This window comes from Nerophis ophidion, linkage group LG06 (genome assembly GCF_033978795.1).
Source record: "Nerophis ophidion isolate RoL-2023_Sa linkage group LG06, RoL_Noph_v1.0, whole genome shotgun sequence".
In the NCBI taxonomy this organism is placed as follows: domain Eukaryota; kingdom Metazoa; phylum Chordata; class Actinopteri; order Syngnathiformes; family Syngnathidae; genus Nerophis; species Nerophis ophidion.
In genome coordinates this window covers 1,242,566-1,258,445 of record NC_084616.1, presented here as the reverse complement: position 1 = coordinate 1,258,445, position 15,880 = coordinate 1,242,566, and the positions used below count along the sequence as shown (strand labels likewise).

The following is a 15,880-nucleotide window of genomic DNA, read 5'->3' as shown; positions in this document are numbered from 1 at the left end:
GTCGATAACAGTCTGGATGTTTTGCTTCCCCTTTGGTCCGGATGACACAATGTCAAATATTTCCAAAAACGATTTGAAATGTGGACTCGTCAGACCACAGAACACTTTTCCACTTTGCATCAGTCCATCTTAGATGATCTCGGGCCCAGAGAAGCCGGCGGCGTTTCTGGATGTTGTTGATAAATGGCTTTCGCTTTGCACAGTAGAGCTTTAACTTGCACTTACAGATGTAGCGACCAACTGGGCTATCCGATGATCTTCTGGGCGGTCTTTATGACTCTCTGGAGCGCCGTTCTCTCAGCGGCCGTGCAGCTGCTGAACCACACGCAGATGCAGTAGGTCAGGATGCTCTCAATGGAGCAGCGCTAGAAGGACACCAGCAGTTCCTGTGAGAGGTGCTTGTTCCGGAGTATTCTTTCTCAGCAAGTGCAGTCTCTGGTGTGCCTTCTTGATGGTAGCCGTGGTGTTGGTGCTCCAGGATAGGTCGTCGGCCAGGTGGACTCCCAGGGAGTGGAAGTCGGAGACCCTTTCCACACAGTCACCACTGATGATCAGGGGCAGGATGTCCGTTTTTTTCCTCCTGAAGTCTATGACCAGCTCCTTGGTCTTGGAGGTGTTCAGGGCCAGGTTGTTGACTTTGCACCAATCCGACAGCTTCTCCACCTCGTCCTGATATGCAGCCTCGTCTCCCTCCGAGATGAGCCCCACTACGGTGGTGTCATCCACAAATTTGATGATGGAGTTGCTGGAGTGTGCAGGTGTGCAGTCGTATGTGTAGATGGAGTAGAGAAGGGGGCTCAGCACGCAGCCTTGTGGACAGCCGGTGCTGAGGTGCAGGCTCCATGACATGTGGCGACCCAACTGCACCCTCTGGGGTCGCTTGGATAAGAAGTCCTTAATCCACATGCAGATGGAGTTCGAGAGACCCAGGTCCGACAGTTTGGACACCAGTCTATCAGGAATAATGGTGTTAAATGCCGAACTATAATCCACAAAAAGCAGCCGCACGTAGCTCCGCCCCCCGTCTCCAGGTGACCCAGGGAGGAGTGTAGGGCTGTGGCGATGTCGACCTCTGTGGACCTGTTGGCTCTGTAGGCAAACTGGTGTGGGTCGAGCTCGGGAGGGAGGACTGAGGTGATATGGGTCCGTACCAGCTTCTTGAAGCACTTGATAGGTATAGGTGTAAGTGCAACTGGACGGTAGTCATTCAGGCAGCTGATGGAGTTCTTCTTCGGCACCGGGATTATTGTGGAGGTCTTCAGGCAGGATGGGATGACGGCCTGGGAGAGGGACTGGGTGAAGATCTTAGTAAATACTCCGGCCAGCTGGTCTGCACAGTCCCTCAGTACCTGTCCCGGGACTCCATCTGGGCCCGTAGCCTTCCTCGGGTTCACTGCCCTCAGCGTGCGTCTCACCTCATTCTCCTCCAGTATAAGGGTGCAGCTGCTGTGGGTGTTGGGTGGAACTGTTGTGACGGCTGCAGGTGTTTTTCTCTCCAATCGGGCGAAGAAGCTGTTTAACTCCCCCGCTTGAGAGGCGTCGCCGTCAGCCGAAGAATTACAGAGTCTAAAGTTTGTCATGTGTTTTATTCCTTTCCATACCTTCTTTGTGTTGCTGCTCTGCAGGTGGGCTTCCATTTTCCTCCTGTGCTCGGCTTTTGCCTCTCTGGTGTCTCTATGGGTTGTCTCTGGCAGCTCTGTAGAGTTCCTGGTCCTGCGTTTTGAAGGCACTGTCTCTCTCTTTGAGTAAGCCCTGGACTATTTTTGTCATCCAGGGCTTCCTGTTGAGGTAGACTTGTCCACTGTGACAGTGTCTATGCAGTGTTTGATGTACCCCAGGACTGCTTCTGTGTACTGCTCCAAGTCTGGGTTTTCAAAAACTGACCAGTTTGTTGTTTCCAAGAAGTCCTGCAGCTGATCCATGGCTCCCGCCGGCCATGTTTGGATCGTTTTGGTTGTGATAGGAGCACTTCTCCTTGTTGGTATGTAAGCTGGTAAAAGGAGCAGGGACATGTGGTCAGACTTGCCTAATTGGGAAAGTTGCTTGGCTCTATATCCATGTTTTATGTTGGAATAGACTTTGTCCAGTGTGTTAGCTCCCCTCGTAGCACACTTCAATCAATGCCAATCAATGTTTATTTATATAGCCCCAAATCACAAATGTCTCAAAGGACTGCACAAATCATTACGACTACAACATCCTCGGAAGAACCCACAAAAGGGCGAGGAAAACTCACACCCAGTGGGCAGGGAGAATTCACATCCAGTGGGACGCCAGTGACAATGCTGACTATGAGAAACCTTGGAGAGGACCTCAGATGTGGGCAACCCCCCCCCCCCCCTCTAGGGGACCGAAAGCAATGGATGTGGAGCGGGTCTAACATGATACTGTGAAAGTTCAATCCATAGTGGCTCCAAGACAGCAGTGAGAGTCCCGTCCACAGGAAACCATCTCAAGCGGATCAGCAGCGTAGAGATGTCCCCAACCGATACAGGCGAGCGGTCCATCCTGGGTCCCGACGAGCGGTCCATCCTGGGTCTCGACTCTGGACAGTCAGTACTTCATCCATGGTCATCGGACCGGACCCCCTCCACAAGGGAGGGGGGGACATAGGAGAAAGAAAAGAAGCGGCAGATCAACTGGTCTAAAAAGGAGGTCTATTTAAAGGCTAGAGTATACAGATGAGTTTTAAGATGAGACTTAAATGCTTCACATGCTGGTGAAGTTTGGGGAGCACCTTTTTCAGGTCGACATGATTTAAGTCCCCCGCTATGATGTGAACTACGTCGGGATATTTGTTGTGTTATGCACTGATTGTATTGTGCAGCAGAGCTAGCGGCGTGCTAGCGTTAGCATCAGGAGCTATATACACATTTGTGATCAGAACAGCAGAGTGCTCCCTGGCTAGATGGAAGGGTCGGCATTTAACTGTAAAATATTCCAGATCTTGGGAACAGTGGCTGTTAACTACCTTTGACTCTGAAGTCCAGTTGCTGTTTAGGAAGGTTAGCAACCCACCCCCACGCCGCTTGCCGGTAGACTCTGTGTTTCTGTCCTGTCTGTGTGCTGTGTGACCGGTTAGCTCCATGCTAGCGTCTGGGATTGAGGACGTTAGCCAGGTTTCCATAAACAATAGGGCGCAGCTGTCCATCACAGTGTTCTGTGCTACAAGCAGCCTCACCTCGTCCATCTTGTCCTCTTCGCCATGAGGAGCGAGCGACCTCGCATTAGCCAGGAATAGACTTGGTATCGGTGGTCTGTTTGGGTTCATTTTTAGTCTGGCTAACACGTTGCCCTTTCGGCCACGGCGTCTTCGCCCCCGCCTTGCCGGGCACGCTAGCCATGGAGCTCCAGGGCTACGTACTAGCTCCTCTTGGACATCTTGTCTTTTGGAGTCTACCCAGTCCAAGAAGTGAGATGGCACTTGTCGAAGGCCGACGCTTTCCTCTCTCCCTTTTCTCTGCTTCTGTGTTCTGTCTTGTCTTAACTTTCTTCTAGCCTCCTTTTGCACTGCTCTCCCAAATCCAAACAAGAGAATTGATCAACCGGCCTTTCAACCAAAAAAAGACATGATCTGGGGTTGGAGGTGGAGGACATAGAAGATACTATCTACCTACTAGGAATCATCATCATCTGCTGACTGCAGAAAGTCCTGCTCTGGTGTGTCAAGACCTTGGAAAACGCTGGTCATCGTTACCCTAAAACTGCCACCAATGATTGAAGGATTCAGGCAGAACTCTGGGCATTTGTGATTTAGGACTAAATCTGGACAACATCTTGGAGACACCGTCTGCTGTGCATAGCAAAGTATGATGAATTTGAGAAACAGATGGTCTGGTCTCTAACTAAATAGAAGTTTAGTCTGGGACTTGTTTTTTCTCCTCCTCTTCTTCCCAGATTGACCACTTTCCCACCTTTTACGTTCCTGTTTGGTCACCCCGTACAATGTAAGTCTGCTCTTCAACGGGTCTGCGTTAAAAATGTCATTCCCTCGTACTCTTGAAGTGCAACAATAAAGGATAAAGTGCTATCCTACTTTATTCCCCCGTAGTGTATAGGTCATGGTATGTTGGCTAGTCAGCTCAGTCTTTGCTATATCGAGTCTTGGGTTGCGCCAGAAAATACTGTAAGTAACATTTTCAAAACCCCATTGAAACGTGCATCTTAACTGTAGTTCCCGTGAAGACATCTGAAGGTGTGGAAGAAGTCATGTACAATTGCTAATGCTAATCAGTAGCATGTCAAGTGGGCTCAAAAGGACACGTGGTTTGGCAATGCATTGTGGGGCCGCGGTGGCCATTTTGATGGCCAGAACAATGCTGTACTGTGCCCGCGGTGACGTGAGACAGCAACCAGACTGGATTCAAATGGATAGTACAAGAAAAACCAAAGACTGTAGCGAGACAAACTGGAACCTGTTCCAGAGGCTCGCTGCCTTGGAAAAAAAGGTACAAATTGGTGGAAGTGATCCAGATGTGAGTAAGCCGCCATTGTCCAAGCCCAACTTGTCTCCTAAAGCCACTTTTTAAACAGGCGGAAAAATTCAGAAAGCAAAGTCCGCTAAGGCTCATTTTGCTGCGTTCAAATTGCACGGACTCTACAAGTTTTCCGGGGTGCACAGCCTTATTTCATCCTCAGCTTTCCCTGGGGCAAAAACAAGCCCATTTGTCAGGCTTGCCCCTGACAGTTTGGTTGTGTTTTACTTTTTCCTCTGTGTGTGTCGTATTTCCTGTCTTTAGTTCCTGTCAGCACTCTTATTTTGTTTCTGTTTCCTGTTTGTCTCCCTGAGTGCTGTGTCCCCTCAGCTGTGGCTGATTGGCACCTGGCCACACCTGGTGTCAATCAGCCAGACACAATTTGAGCCTGTTTTGTCCTCCAGTCAGATGCTGGATTGTTGTCGTGTCATGTGGTGTTGTGTTGATGTCACCACTACCTGTCTTGTCGCTTGTAGCTTAGTCTACTTCTGTTCACTGTGTTCAGGCCATAGTTCTGTCGTGTCACAGTAAGTGTTTTTGTTCTTAGCCAAGTTTGTTATCCGCCTCGTGCGCGCCTTTTGTTTGTACCCTTTTGTTCGGTTTTGTCTTAGTGTTAAATTAAATTATGTTTCTTCCGCAATGACTGCCTCCTTCTCTGCATCTTGGGGTTCGTCACAAACTAACTCTGACACCATTATTACTTTGAAATACTTTGATAACTGTGCTACTTCTCCGAAAATAATACTCTTTCATTTTGGTGCTTATCCATGACTAAAAGTTAACAGACAAGATCAAAAATACTGTACGTTGTGTGTAACCCCAGCTAGCTTGGCTAATGCTAACAGTCTACTAAATGCTAGCTCTGCAACTTGATAAAACCTGCTTTGATTCAAACTTAGCAGTGTGAAAACACCATGAACAAACCAACAAGTACCAGGTGATGGCGTTAAAAGTGATTTTCGATCGTCTCGCAGCTGCTAACCGGGTTATTTTCTTTCTCTTTACTAGCTAGCTCACTAGCCCGACTTCCTTGGCTTTGCTGTCTTTTTTTTGATTGATTGATACTTTTATTAGTAGATTGCACAGTACAGTACATATTCCGTACAATTGACCACTAAATGGTAACACCCCAATAAGTTTTTCAACTTGTTTAAGTCAGGGTCCACCTTCATCAATTCATGGTACAAATATATACTATCAACATAATACAGTCATCACACAAGTTAATCATCATAGTATATACATTGAATTATTGACATTATTTACAATCCGGGGGGTGGGATGAGGAGCTTTGGTTGATATCAGAACTTCAGTCATCAACAATTGCATCAACAGAGAAATGTGGACATTGAAACAGTGTAGGTCTTATTTAGTAGGATATGTACAGCCAGCAGAGAACATAGTGAGTTCACATAGCATAAGAACAAGTATATACTTTATAAATATGTACAGTCAGCAGAGAACATAGTGAGTTCACATAGCATAAGAACAAGTATATACATTAGAAGTACATTTGAGTTGTTTATAATCCGGGGAGATGGGATGTGAATGGAGGAGGGTATTAGTAAAGTGTTGAAGTTGCCTGGAGGTGTTGTTTTAGAGCAGTTTTGTCACGCTGGAAATGACAAAAATCTTACCAAATCCTTATTTGTCTCTAGTGATCATGACAACAATTGCAACATTTACAAAAACACTTTAGGACCAATGTCTTGGAAATATATATCACTCTTGAATCAACACAGTAGTTAATACTATGATCCATGTTAATTACAAACTAAATGTGGGATATAAATAATAATTAGAGATAATATCGGCCAATAAATGCTTTAAAATGTGATATCGGAAATCATCAGTATCAGTTTCAAAAAGTAAAATTAATTACTTTTTAGAAGGCCGTTGTACGGAGCAGTTATACTGTACTAATGTTTTTAAATGTTGTAAAAATGAGTAGAATACGGCTGTGTTGGATCCACTATGGATTGAACTTTCACAGTATCATGTTAGACTTGATCCACATCCATTGCTTTCGGTCCCCTAGAGGGGGGGTTTGCCCACATATGTGGTCCTCTCCAAGGTTCTCATAGTCATCATTGTCACCGACCTCCCACTGGGTGTGAGTTTTTCCTTGCCCTTATGTGGGCCTACCGAGGATGTCGTAGTGGTTTGTGCAGCCCTTTGAGACACTAGTGATTTAGGGCTATACAAGTAAACATTGATTTATTGATATTACATTTCAACATTTCTGTCAACAAAGATTTGTGTCAGCCGGCAACACATAGTCATTTTGATAGTAGGCTAATATAACTAATATAGACACTTACATCATGTGTTGTCTTCATTATAACACTTATATAAGACTTTTAAAGTCATTTTGATAGTAGGCTAATATAGACACTTACATCATGTGTTGTATTCATTATAAACACTTATATAAGACTTTTAAAGTCATTTTGATAGTAGGCTAATATAACTAATAGAGACACTTACATCATGTGTTGTCTTCATTATAACACTTATATAAGACTTTTAAAGTCATTTTGATAGTAGGCTAATATAGACACTTACATCATGTGTTGTATTCATTATAACACTTATATAAGACTTTTAAAGTCATTTTGATAGTAGGCTAATATAACTAATATAGACACTTACATCACGTGTTGTCTTCATTATAACACTTATATAAGACTTTTAAAGTCATTTTGATAGCAGGCTAATATAACTAATATAGACACTTACATCATGTGTTGTCTTCATTATAACACTTATATAAGACTTTTAAAGTCATTTTGATAGTAGGCTAATATAACTAATATAGACACTTACATCATGTGTTGTCTTCATTATAACACTTATATAAGACTTTTAAAGTCATTTTGATAGTAGGCTAATATAACTAATATAGACACTTACATCACGTGTTGTCTTCATTATAACACTTATATAAGACTTTTAAAGTCATTTTGATAGTAGGCTAATATAACTAATATAGACACTTACATCATGTGTTGTATTCATTATAAACACTTATATAAGACTTTTAAAGTCATTTTGATAGTAGGCTAATATAACTAATATAGACACTTACATCATGTGTTGTCTTCATTATAACACTTATATAAGACTTTTAAAGTCATTTTGATAGTAGGCTAATATAGACACTTACATCATGTGTTGTATTCATTATAACACTTATATAAGACTTTTAAAGTCATTTTGATAGTAGGCTAATATAACTAATATAGACACTTACATCACGTGTTGTCTTCATTATAACACTTATATAAGACTTTTAAAGTCATTTTGATAGCAGGCTAATATAACTAATATAGACACTTACATCATGTGTTGTCTTCATTATAACACTTATATAAGACTTTTAAAGTCATTTTGATAGTAGGCTAATATAACTAATATAGACACTTACATCATGTGTTGTCTTCATTATAACACTTATATAAGACTTTTAAAGTCATTTTGATAGTAGGCTAATATAACTAATATAGACACTTACATCACGTGTTGTCTTCATTATAACACTTATATAAGACTTTTAAAGTCATTTTGATAGTAGGCTAATATAACTAATATAGACACTTACATCATGTGTTGTATTCATTATAAACACTTATATAAGACTTTTAAAGTCATTTTGATAGTAGGCTAATATAACTAATATAGACACTTACATCATGTGTTGTCTTCATTATAACACTTATATAAGACTTTTAAAGTCATTTTGATAGTAGGCTAATATAGACACTTACATCATGTGTTGTATTCATTATAACACTTATATAAGACTTTTAAAGTCATTTTGATAGTAGGCTAATATAACTAATATAGACACTTACATCACGTGTTGTCTTCATTATAACACTTATATAAGACTTTTAAAGTCATTTTGATAGCAGGCTAATATAACTAATATAGACACTTACATCATGTGTTGTCTTCATTATAACACTTATATAAGACTTTTAAAGTCATTTTGATAGTAGGCTAATATAACTAATATAGACACTTACATCATGTGTTGTCTTCATTATAACACTTATATAAGACTTTTAAAGTCATTTTGATAGTAGGCTAATATAACTAATATAGACACTTACATCACGTGTTGTCTTCATTATAACACTTATATAAGACTTTTAAAGTCATTTTGATAGTAGGCTAATATAACTAATATAGACACTTACATCATGTGTTGTATTCATTATAAACACTTATATAAGACTTTTAAAGTCATTTTGATAGTAGGCTAATATAACTAATATAGACACTTACATCATGTGTTGTCTTCATTATAACACTTATATAAGACTTTTAAAGTCATTTTGATAGTAGGCTAATATAGACACTTACATCATGTGTTGTATTCATTATAACACTTATATAAGACTTTTAAAGTCATTTTGATAGTAGGCTAATATAACTAATATAGACACTTACATCACGTGTTGTCTTCATTATAACACTTATATAAGACTTTTAAAGTCATTTTGATAGCAGGCTAATATAACTAATATAGACACTTACATCATGTGTTGTCTTCATTATAACACTTATATAAGACTTTTAAAGTCATTTTGATAGTAGGCTAATATAACTAATATAGACACTTACATCATGTGTTGTCTTCATTATAACACTTATATAAGACTTTTAAAGTCATTTTGATAGTAGGCTAATATAACTAATATAGACACTTACATCACGTGTTGTCTTCATTATAACACTTATATAAGACTTTTAAAGTCATTTTGATAGTAGGCTAATATAACTAATATAGACACTTACATCACGTGTTGTCTTCATTATAACACTTATATAAGACTTTTAAAGTCATTTTGATAGTAGGCTAATATAACTAATATAGACACTTACATCATGTGTTGCCTTCATTATAACACTTATATAAGACTTTTAAAGTCATTTTGATAGTAGGCTAATATAACTAATATAGACACTTACATCATGTGTTGCCTTCATTATAAACACTTATATAAGACTTTTAAAGTCATTTTGATAGTAGGCTAATATAACTAATATAGACACTTACATCATGTGTTGTCTTCATTATAACACTTATATAAGACTTTTAAAGTCATTTTGATAGTAGGCTAATATAACTAATATAGACACTTACATCACGTGTTGTCTTCATTATAACACTTATATAAGACTTTTAAAGTCATTTTGATAGTAGGCTAATATAACTAATATAGACACTTACATCACGTGTTGTCTTCATTATAACACTTATATAAGACTTTTAAAGTCATTTTGATAGTAGGCTAATATAACTAATATAGACACTTACATCATGTGTTGTCTTCATTATAACACTTATATAAGACTTTTAAAGTCATTTTGATAGTAGGCTAATATAACTAATATAGACACTTACATCATGTGTTGCCTTCATTATAAACACTTATATAAGACTTTTAAAGTCATTTTGATAGTAGGCTAATATAACTAATATAGACACTTACATCATGTGTTGTCTTCATTATAACACTTATATAAGACTTTTAAAGTCAGTTTGATAGTAGGCTAATATAACTATATAACAATGTTTTGCAGCTTCAGACAGATTTTTTGTTGTATATTTGGTCCAATATGTCTCTTTCACGATTTGGGTTGCCGACCCCTGACCCTGAGGTACTGTAGTTCGGCTGAGTCTACTCCCAGTGCTGCTGGAGAGACCAGCAGGTGGCCCAAGTGTGAAGAGCCGGCAACTAGGTGTGACATAACACAACCCAGGTACTGTAACATGGCACCCTCTCTTTTTGCAGGACTGGCGGGATTTCGGTCGGTGACAAAGAAGTAGTGGTACCCATCCCTAGTTATATGTAGTAAGTACAGTTAGTGCTGTGTATCCTAGTAATACTCATCCTTAGTAATATGTAGTTAGTGCTGTGTATCCTAGTAATACTCATCACTAGTAATATGTAGTTAGTGCTGTGTATCCTAGTAATACTCATCACTAGTAATATGTAGTTAGTGCTGTGTATCCTAGTAATACTCATCCCTAGTAATATGTAGTTAGTGTTGTGTATCCTAGTAATACTCATCCCTAGTAATATGTAGTTAGTGTTGTGTATCCTAGTAATACTCATCCCTAGTAATATGTAGTTAGTGCTGTGTATCCTAGTAATACTCATCACTAGTAATATGTAGTTAGTGCTGTGTATCCTAGTAATACTCATCCCTAGTAATATGTAGTTAGTGCTGTGTATCCTAGTAATACTCATCCCTAGTAATATGTAGTTAGTGTTGTGTATCCTAGTAATACTCATCCCTAGTAATATGTAGTTAGTGTTGTGTATCCTAGTAATACTCATCCCTAGTAATATGTAGTTAGTGCTGTGTATCCTAGTAATACTCATCACTAGTAATATGTAGTTAGTGCTGTGTATCCTAGTAATACTCATCCCTAGTAATATGTAGTTAGTGCTGTGTATCCTAGTACTACTCATCCCTAGTAATATGTAGTTAGTGCTGTGTATCCTAGTAATACTCATCCCTAGTAATATGTAGTTAGTGTTGTGTATCCTAGTAATACTCATCCCTAGTAATATGTAGTTAGTGTTGTGTAAAAAACCTGAAATTGTCTGTGTTGCTCTTCAGAGGTTTAAATATGGAGTCTGAGGTGGGTGTGGTCTCACCATGGGCTTCTGGTGGGAGGGTCCAGGGATGGCGACTCCACTGCTGGTGCTCTCAGCCTTCTTGGTGAGCTGCACATAGACTTTGCCATGGTCCTTGGACACCAGACTGTGGTACAGGTCGTCATACTTGATCTCCAGGAAAATGGCCTCACGGTCCACCTGCTCTCCAGGCTTCAGGAAGTAGACCACTTTGGAGGAGATGAGCACGCTGTAGCTGTCCATGGGCTCCACTGCGATGAAGCTGCCGGCGGGAAGAAGAAGAGACGACGCATGAAGGGACCTTGGACTCCGAGTGGGAGACAGGAGACTTACAACTCAGACTGGATGTTGTCTGTCAGGCGGAACAGCTGATCCTGACCCTCAGCCTGCAGGGCCGAGTAGCGGGGGAGGAGACCCTGGGGACCTTTGCAGCAGCGAGGCTTCCTCACACGATGTACACTTGACCTGCATCACATCATACACCTGACATGATGTACACTTGACCTGCATCACACCTGACATGATGTACACTCAACCTGCATCACACCTGACATGATGTACACTTAACCTGCATCACATTAGACACCTGACACGATGTACACTTAACCTGCATCACACCTGACATGATGTACACTCAACCTGCATCACACCTGACATGATGTACACTTAACCTGCATCACACCTGACATGATGTACACTTGACCTGCATCACACCTGACATGATGTACACTTAACCTGCATCACATTATACACCTGACATGATGTACACTTGACCTGCATCACATTATACACCTGACATGATGTACACTTAACCTGCATCACATTATACACCTGACATGATGTACACTTAACCTGCATCACATTAGACATGATGTACACTTAACCTGCATCACACCTGACATGATGTACACTCAACCTGCATCACACCTGACATGATGTACACTTAACCTGCATCACACCTGACATGATGTACACTCGACCTGCATCACACCTGACATGATGTACACTTAACCTGCATCACATTATACACCTGACATGATGTACACTTGACCTGCATCACATTATACACCTGACATGATGTACACTTAACCTGCATCACATTATACACCTGACATGATGTACACTTAACCTGCATCACATTAGACATGATGTACACTTAACCTGCATCACACCTGACATGATGTACACTTGACCTGCATCACATTAGACTCCTGACATGATGTACACTTAACCTGCATCACATTAGACACCTGAGATGATGTACACTCAACCTGCATCACACCTGACATGATGTACACTTAACCTGCATCACATTATATACCTGACATGATGTACACTTAACCTGCATCACATTATACACCTGACATGATGTACACTTAACCTGCATCACATTAGACACCTGACATGATGTACACTTAACCTGCATCACATTATACACCTGACATGATGTACACTTGACCTGCATCACATTATACACCTGACATGATGTACACTTAACCTGCATCACATTATACACCTGACATGATGTACACTTAACCTGCATCACATTAGACACCTGACATGATGTACACTTGACCTGCATCACATTATACACCTGACATGATGTACACTTAACCTGCATCACATTAGACACCTGACATGATGTACACTTAACCTGCATCACATTATACACCTGACATGATGTACACTTAACCTGCATCACATTATACACCTGACATGATGTACACTTAACCTGCATCACATTATACACCTGACATGATGTACACTTAACCTGCATCACATTAGACAACTGACATGATGTACACTTGACCTGCATCACATTATACACCTGACATGATGTACACTTAACCTGCATCACATTATACACCTGACATGATGTACACTTAACCTGCATCACATTAGACACCTGACATGATGTACACTTAACCTGCATCACATGAAACACCTGACATGATGTACACTTAACCTGCATCACATTATACACCTGACATGATGTACACTTAACCTGCATCACATTAGACACCTGACATGATGTACACTTAACCTGCATCACATTATACACCTGACACGATGTACACTTAACCTGCATCACATTATACACCTGACATGATGTACACTTGACCTGCATCACATTATACACCTGACATGATGTACACTTGACCTGCATCACATTATACACCTGACATGATGTACACTTAACCTGCATCACATTATACACCTGACATGATGTACACTTGACCTGCATCACATTATACACCTGACATGATGTACACTTGACCTGCATCACATTAGACACCTGACATGATGTACACTCAACCTGCATCACATTATACACCTGACATGATGTACACTTAACCTGCATCACACCTGACATGATGTACACTTAACCTGCATCACACCTGACATGATGTACACTTAACCTGCATCACATTATACACCTGACATGATGTACACTTGACCTGCATCACATTAGACACCTGACATGATGTACACTTAACCTGCATCACATTATACACCTGACATGATGTACACTTAACCTGCATCACATTATACACCTGACATGATGTACACTTGACCTGCATCACATTATACACCTGACATGATGTACACTTAACCTGCATCACATTATACACCTGCCATGATGTACACTTAACCTGCATCACACCTGACATGATGTACACTTAACCTGCATCACATTATACACCTGATGTGATGTACACTTAACCTGCATCACACCTGACATGATGTACACTTAACCTGCATCACATTATACACCTGATGTGATGTACACTTAACCTGCATCACACCTGACATGATGTACACTTAACCTGCATCACATTATACACCTGACATGATGTACACTCAACCTGCATCACATTATACACCTGACATGATGTACACTTAACCTGCATCACATTATACACCTGACATGATGTACACTTAACCTGCATCACATTATACACCTGACATGATGTACACTTAACCTGCATCACATTATACACCTGACATGATGTACACTTAACCTGCATCACATTATACACCTGACATGATGTACACTTAACCTGCATCACATTATACACCTGACATGATGTACACCTGACCTGCATCACATTATACACCTGACATGATGTACACTTAACCTGCATCACATTATACACCTGACACGATGTACACTTGACCTGCATCACATTAGACACCTGACATGATGTACACTTGACCTGCATCACACCTGACACGATGTACACTTGACCTGCATCACATTATACACCTGACATGATGTACACTTAACCTGCATCACATTAGACACCTGACACGATGTACACTTGACCTGCATCACATTATACACCTGACATGATGTACACTTAACCTGCATCACACCTGACACGATGTACACTTGACCTGCATCACATTAGACACCTGACATGATGTACACTTAACCTGCATCACATTAGACACCTGACATGATGTACACTTAACCTGCATCACATTATACACCTGACATGATGTACACTTAACCTGCATCACATTAGACACCTGACATGATGTACACTTAACCTGCATCACATTATACACCTGACATGATGTACACTTAACCTGCATCACATTAGACACCTGACATGATGTACACTTAACCTGCATCACATTATACACCTGACATGATGTACACTTAACCTGCATCACATTAGACACCTGACACGATGTACACTTGACCTGCATCACATTATACACCTGACATGATGTACACTTAACCTGCATCACACCTGACACGATGTACACTTGACCTGCATCACATTAGACACCTGACATGATGTACACTTAACCTGCATCACATTAGACACCTGACATGATGTACACTTAACCTGCATCACATTAGACACCTGACACGATGTACACTTGACCTGCATCACATTATACACCTGACATGATGTACACTTAACCTGCATCACACCTGACACGATGTACACTTGACCTGCATCACATTAGACACCTGACACGATGTACACTTGACCTGCATCACATTAGACACCTGACACGATGTACACTTAACCTGCATCACATTATACACCTGACACGATGTACACTTGACCTGCATCACACCTGACATGATGTACACTTAACCTGCATCACATTATACACCTGACATGATGTACACTTAACCTGCATCACATTATACACCTGACATGATGTACACTTAACCTGCATCACATTATACACCTGACATGATGTACACTTAACATGCATCACATTATACACCTGACATGATGTACACTTGACCTGCATCACATTAGACACCTGACATGATGTACACTTAACCTGCATCACATTAGACACCTGACATGATGTACACTTAACCTGCATCACATTAGACACCTGACATGATGTACACTTGACCTGCATCACACCTGACATGATGTACACTTAACCTGCATCACATTAGACACCTGACATGATGTACACTTAACCTGCATCACATTAGACACCTGACATGATGTACACTTGACCTGCATCACACCTGACATGATGTACACTTAACATGCATCACATTATACACCTGACATGATGTACACTTAACCTGCATCACATTATACACCTGACATGATGTACACTTAACCTGCATCACATTAGACACCTGACATGATGTACACTTAACCTGCATCACATTAGACACCTGACATGATGTACACTTAACCTGCATCACGCCTGACATGATGTACACTCAACCTGCATCACATTATACACCTGACATGA

The 15,880-nt window shown here is 40.6% G+C and overlaps 1 protein-coding gene across 1 annotated transcript in view; it reads right to left on the bottom strand.

Annotated features, from left to right (window-relative positions):
• Positions 1-15,880, bottom strand: part of LOC133553969 (intermembrane lipid transfer protein VPS13D-like) — a 172,781-nt gene that overhangs the window by 1,613 nt on the left and 155,288 nt on the right. The window contains exons 45-46 of the mRNA XM_061902291.1: positions 11,465-11,596; positions 11,153-11,393 (exon numbers count right to left, since the gene is read on the bottom strand). Coding sequence (XP_061758275.1) covers positions 11,153-11,393; positions 11,465-11,596 — 373 coding nt within the window. The remainder of the gene's footprint in view (positions 1-11,152; positions 11,394-11,464; positions 11,597-15,880) is intronic.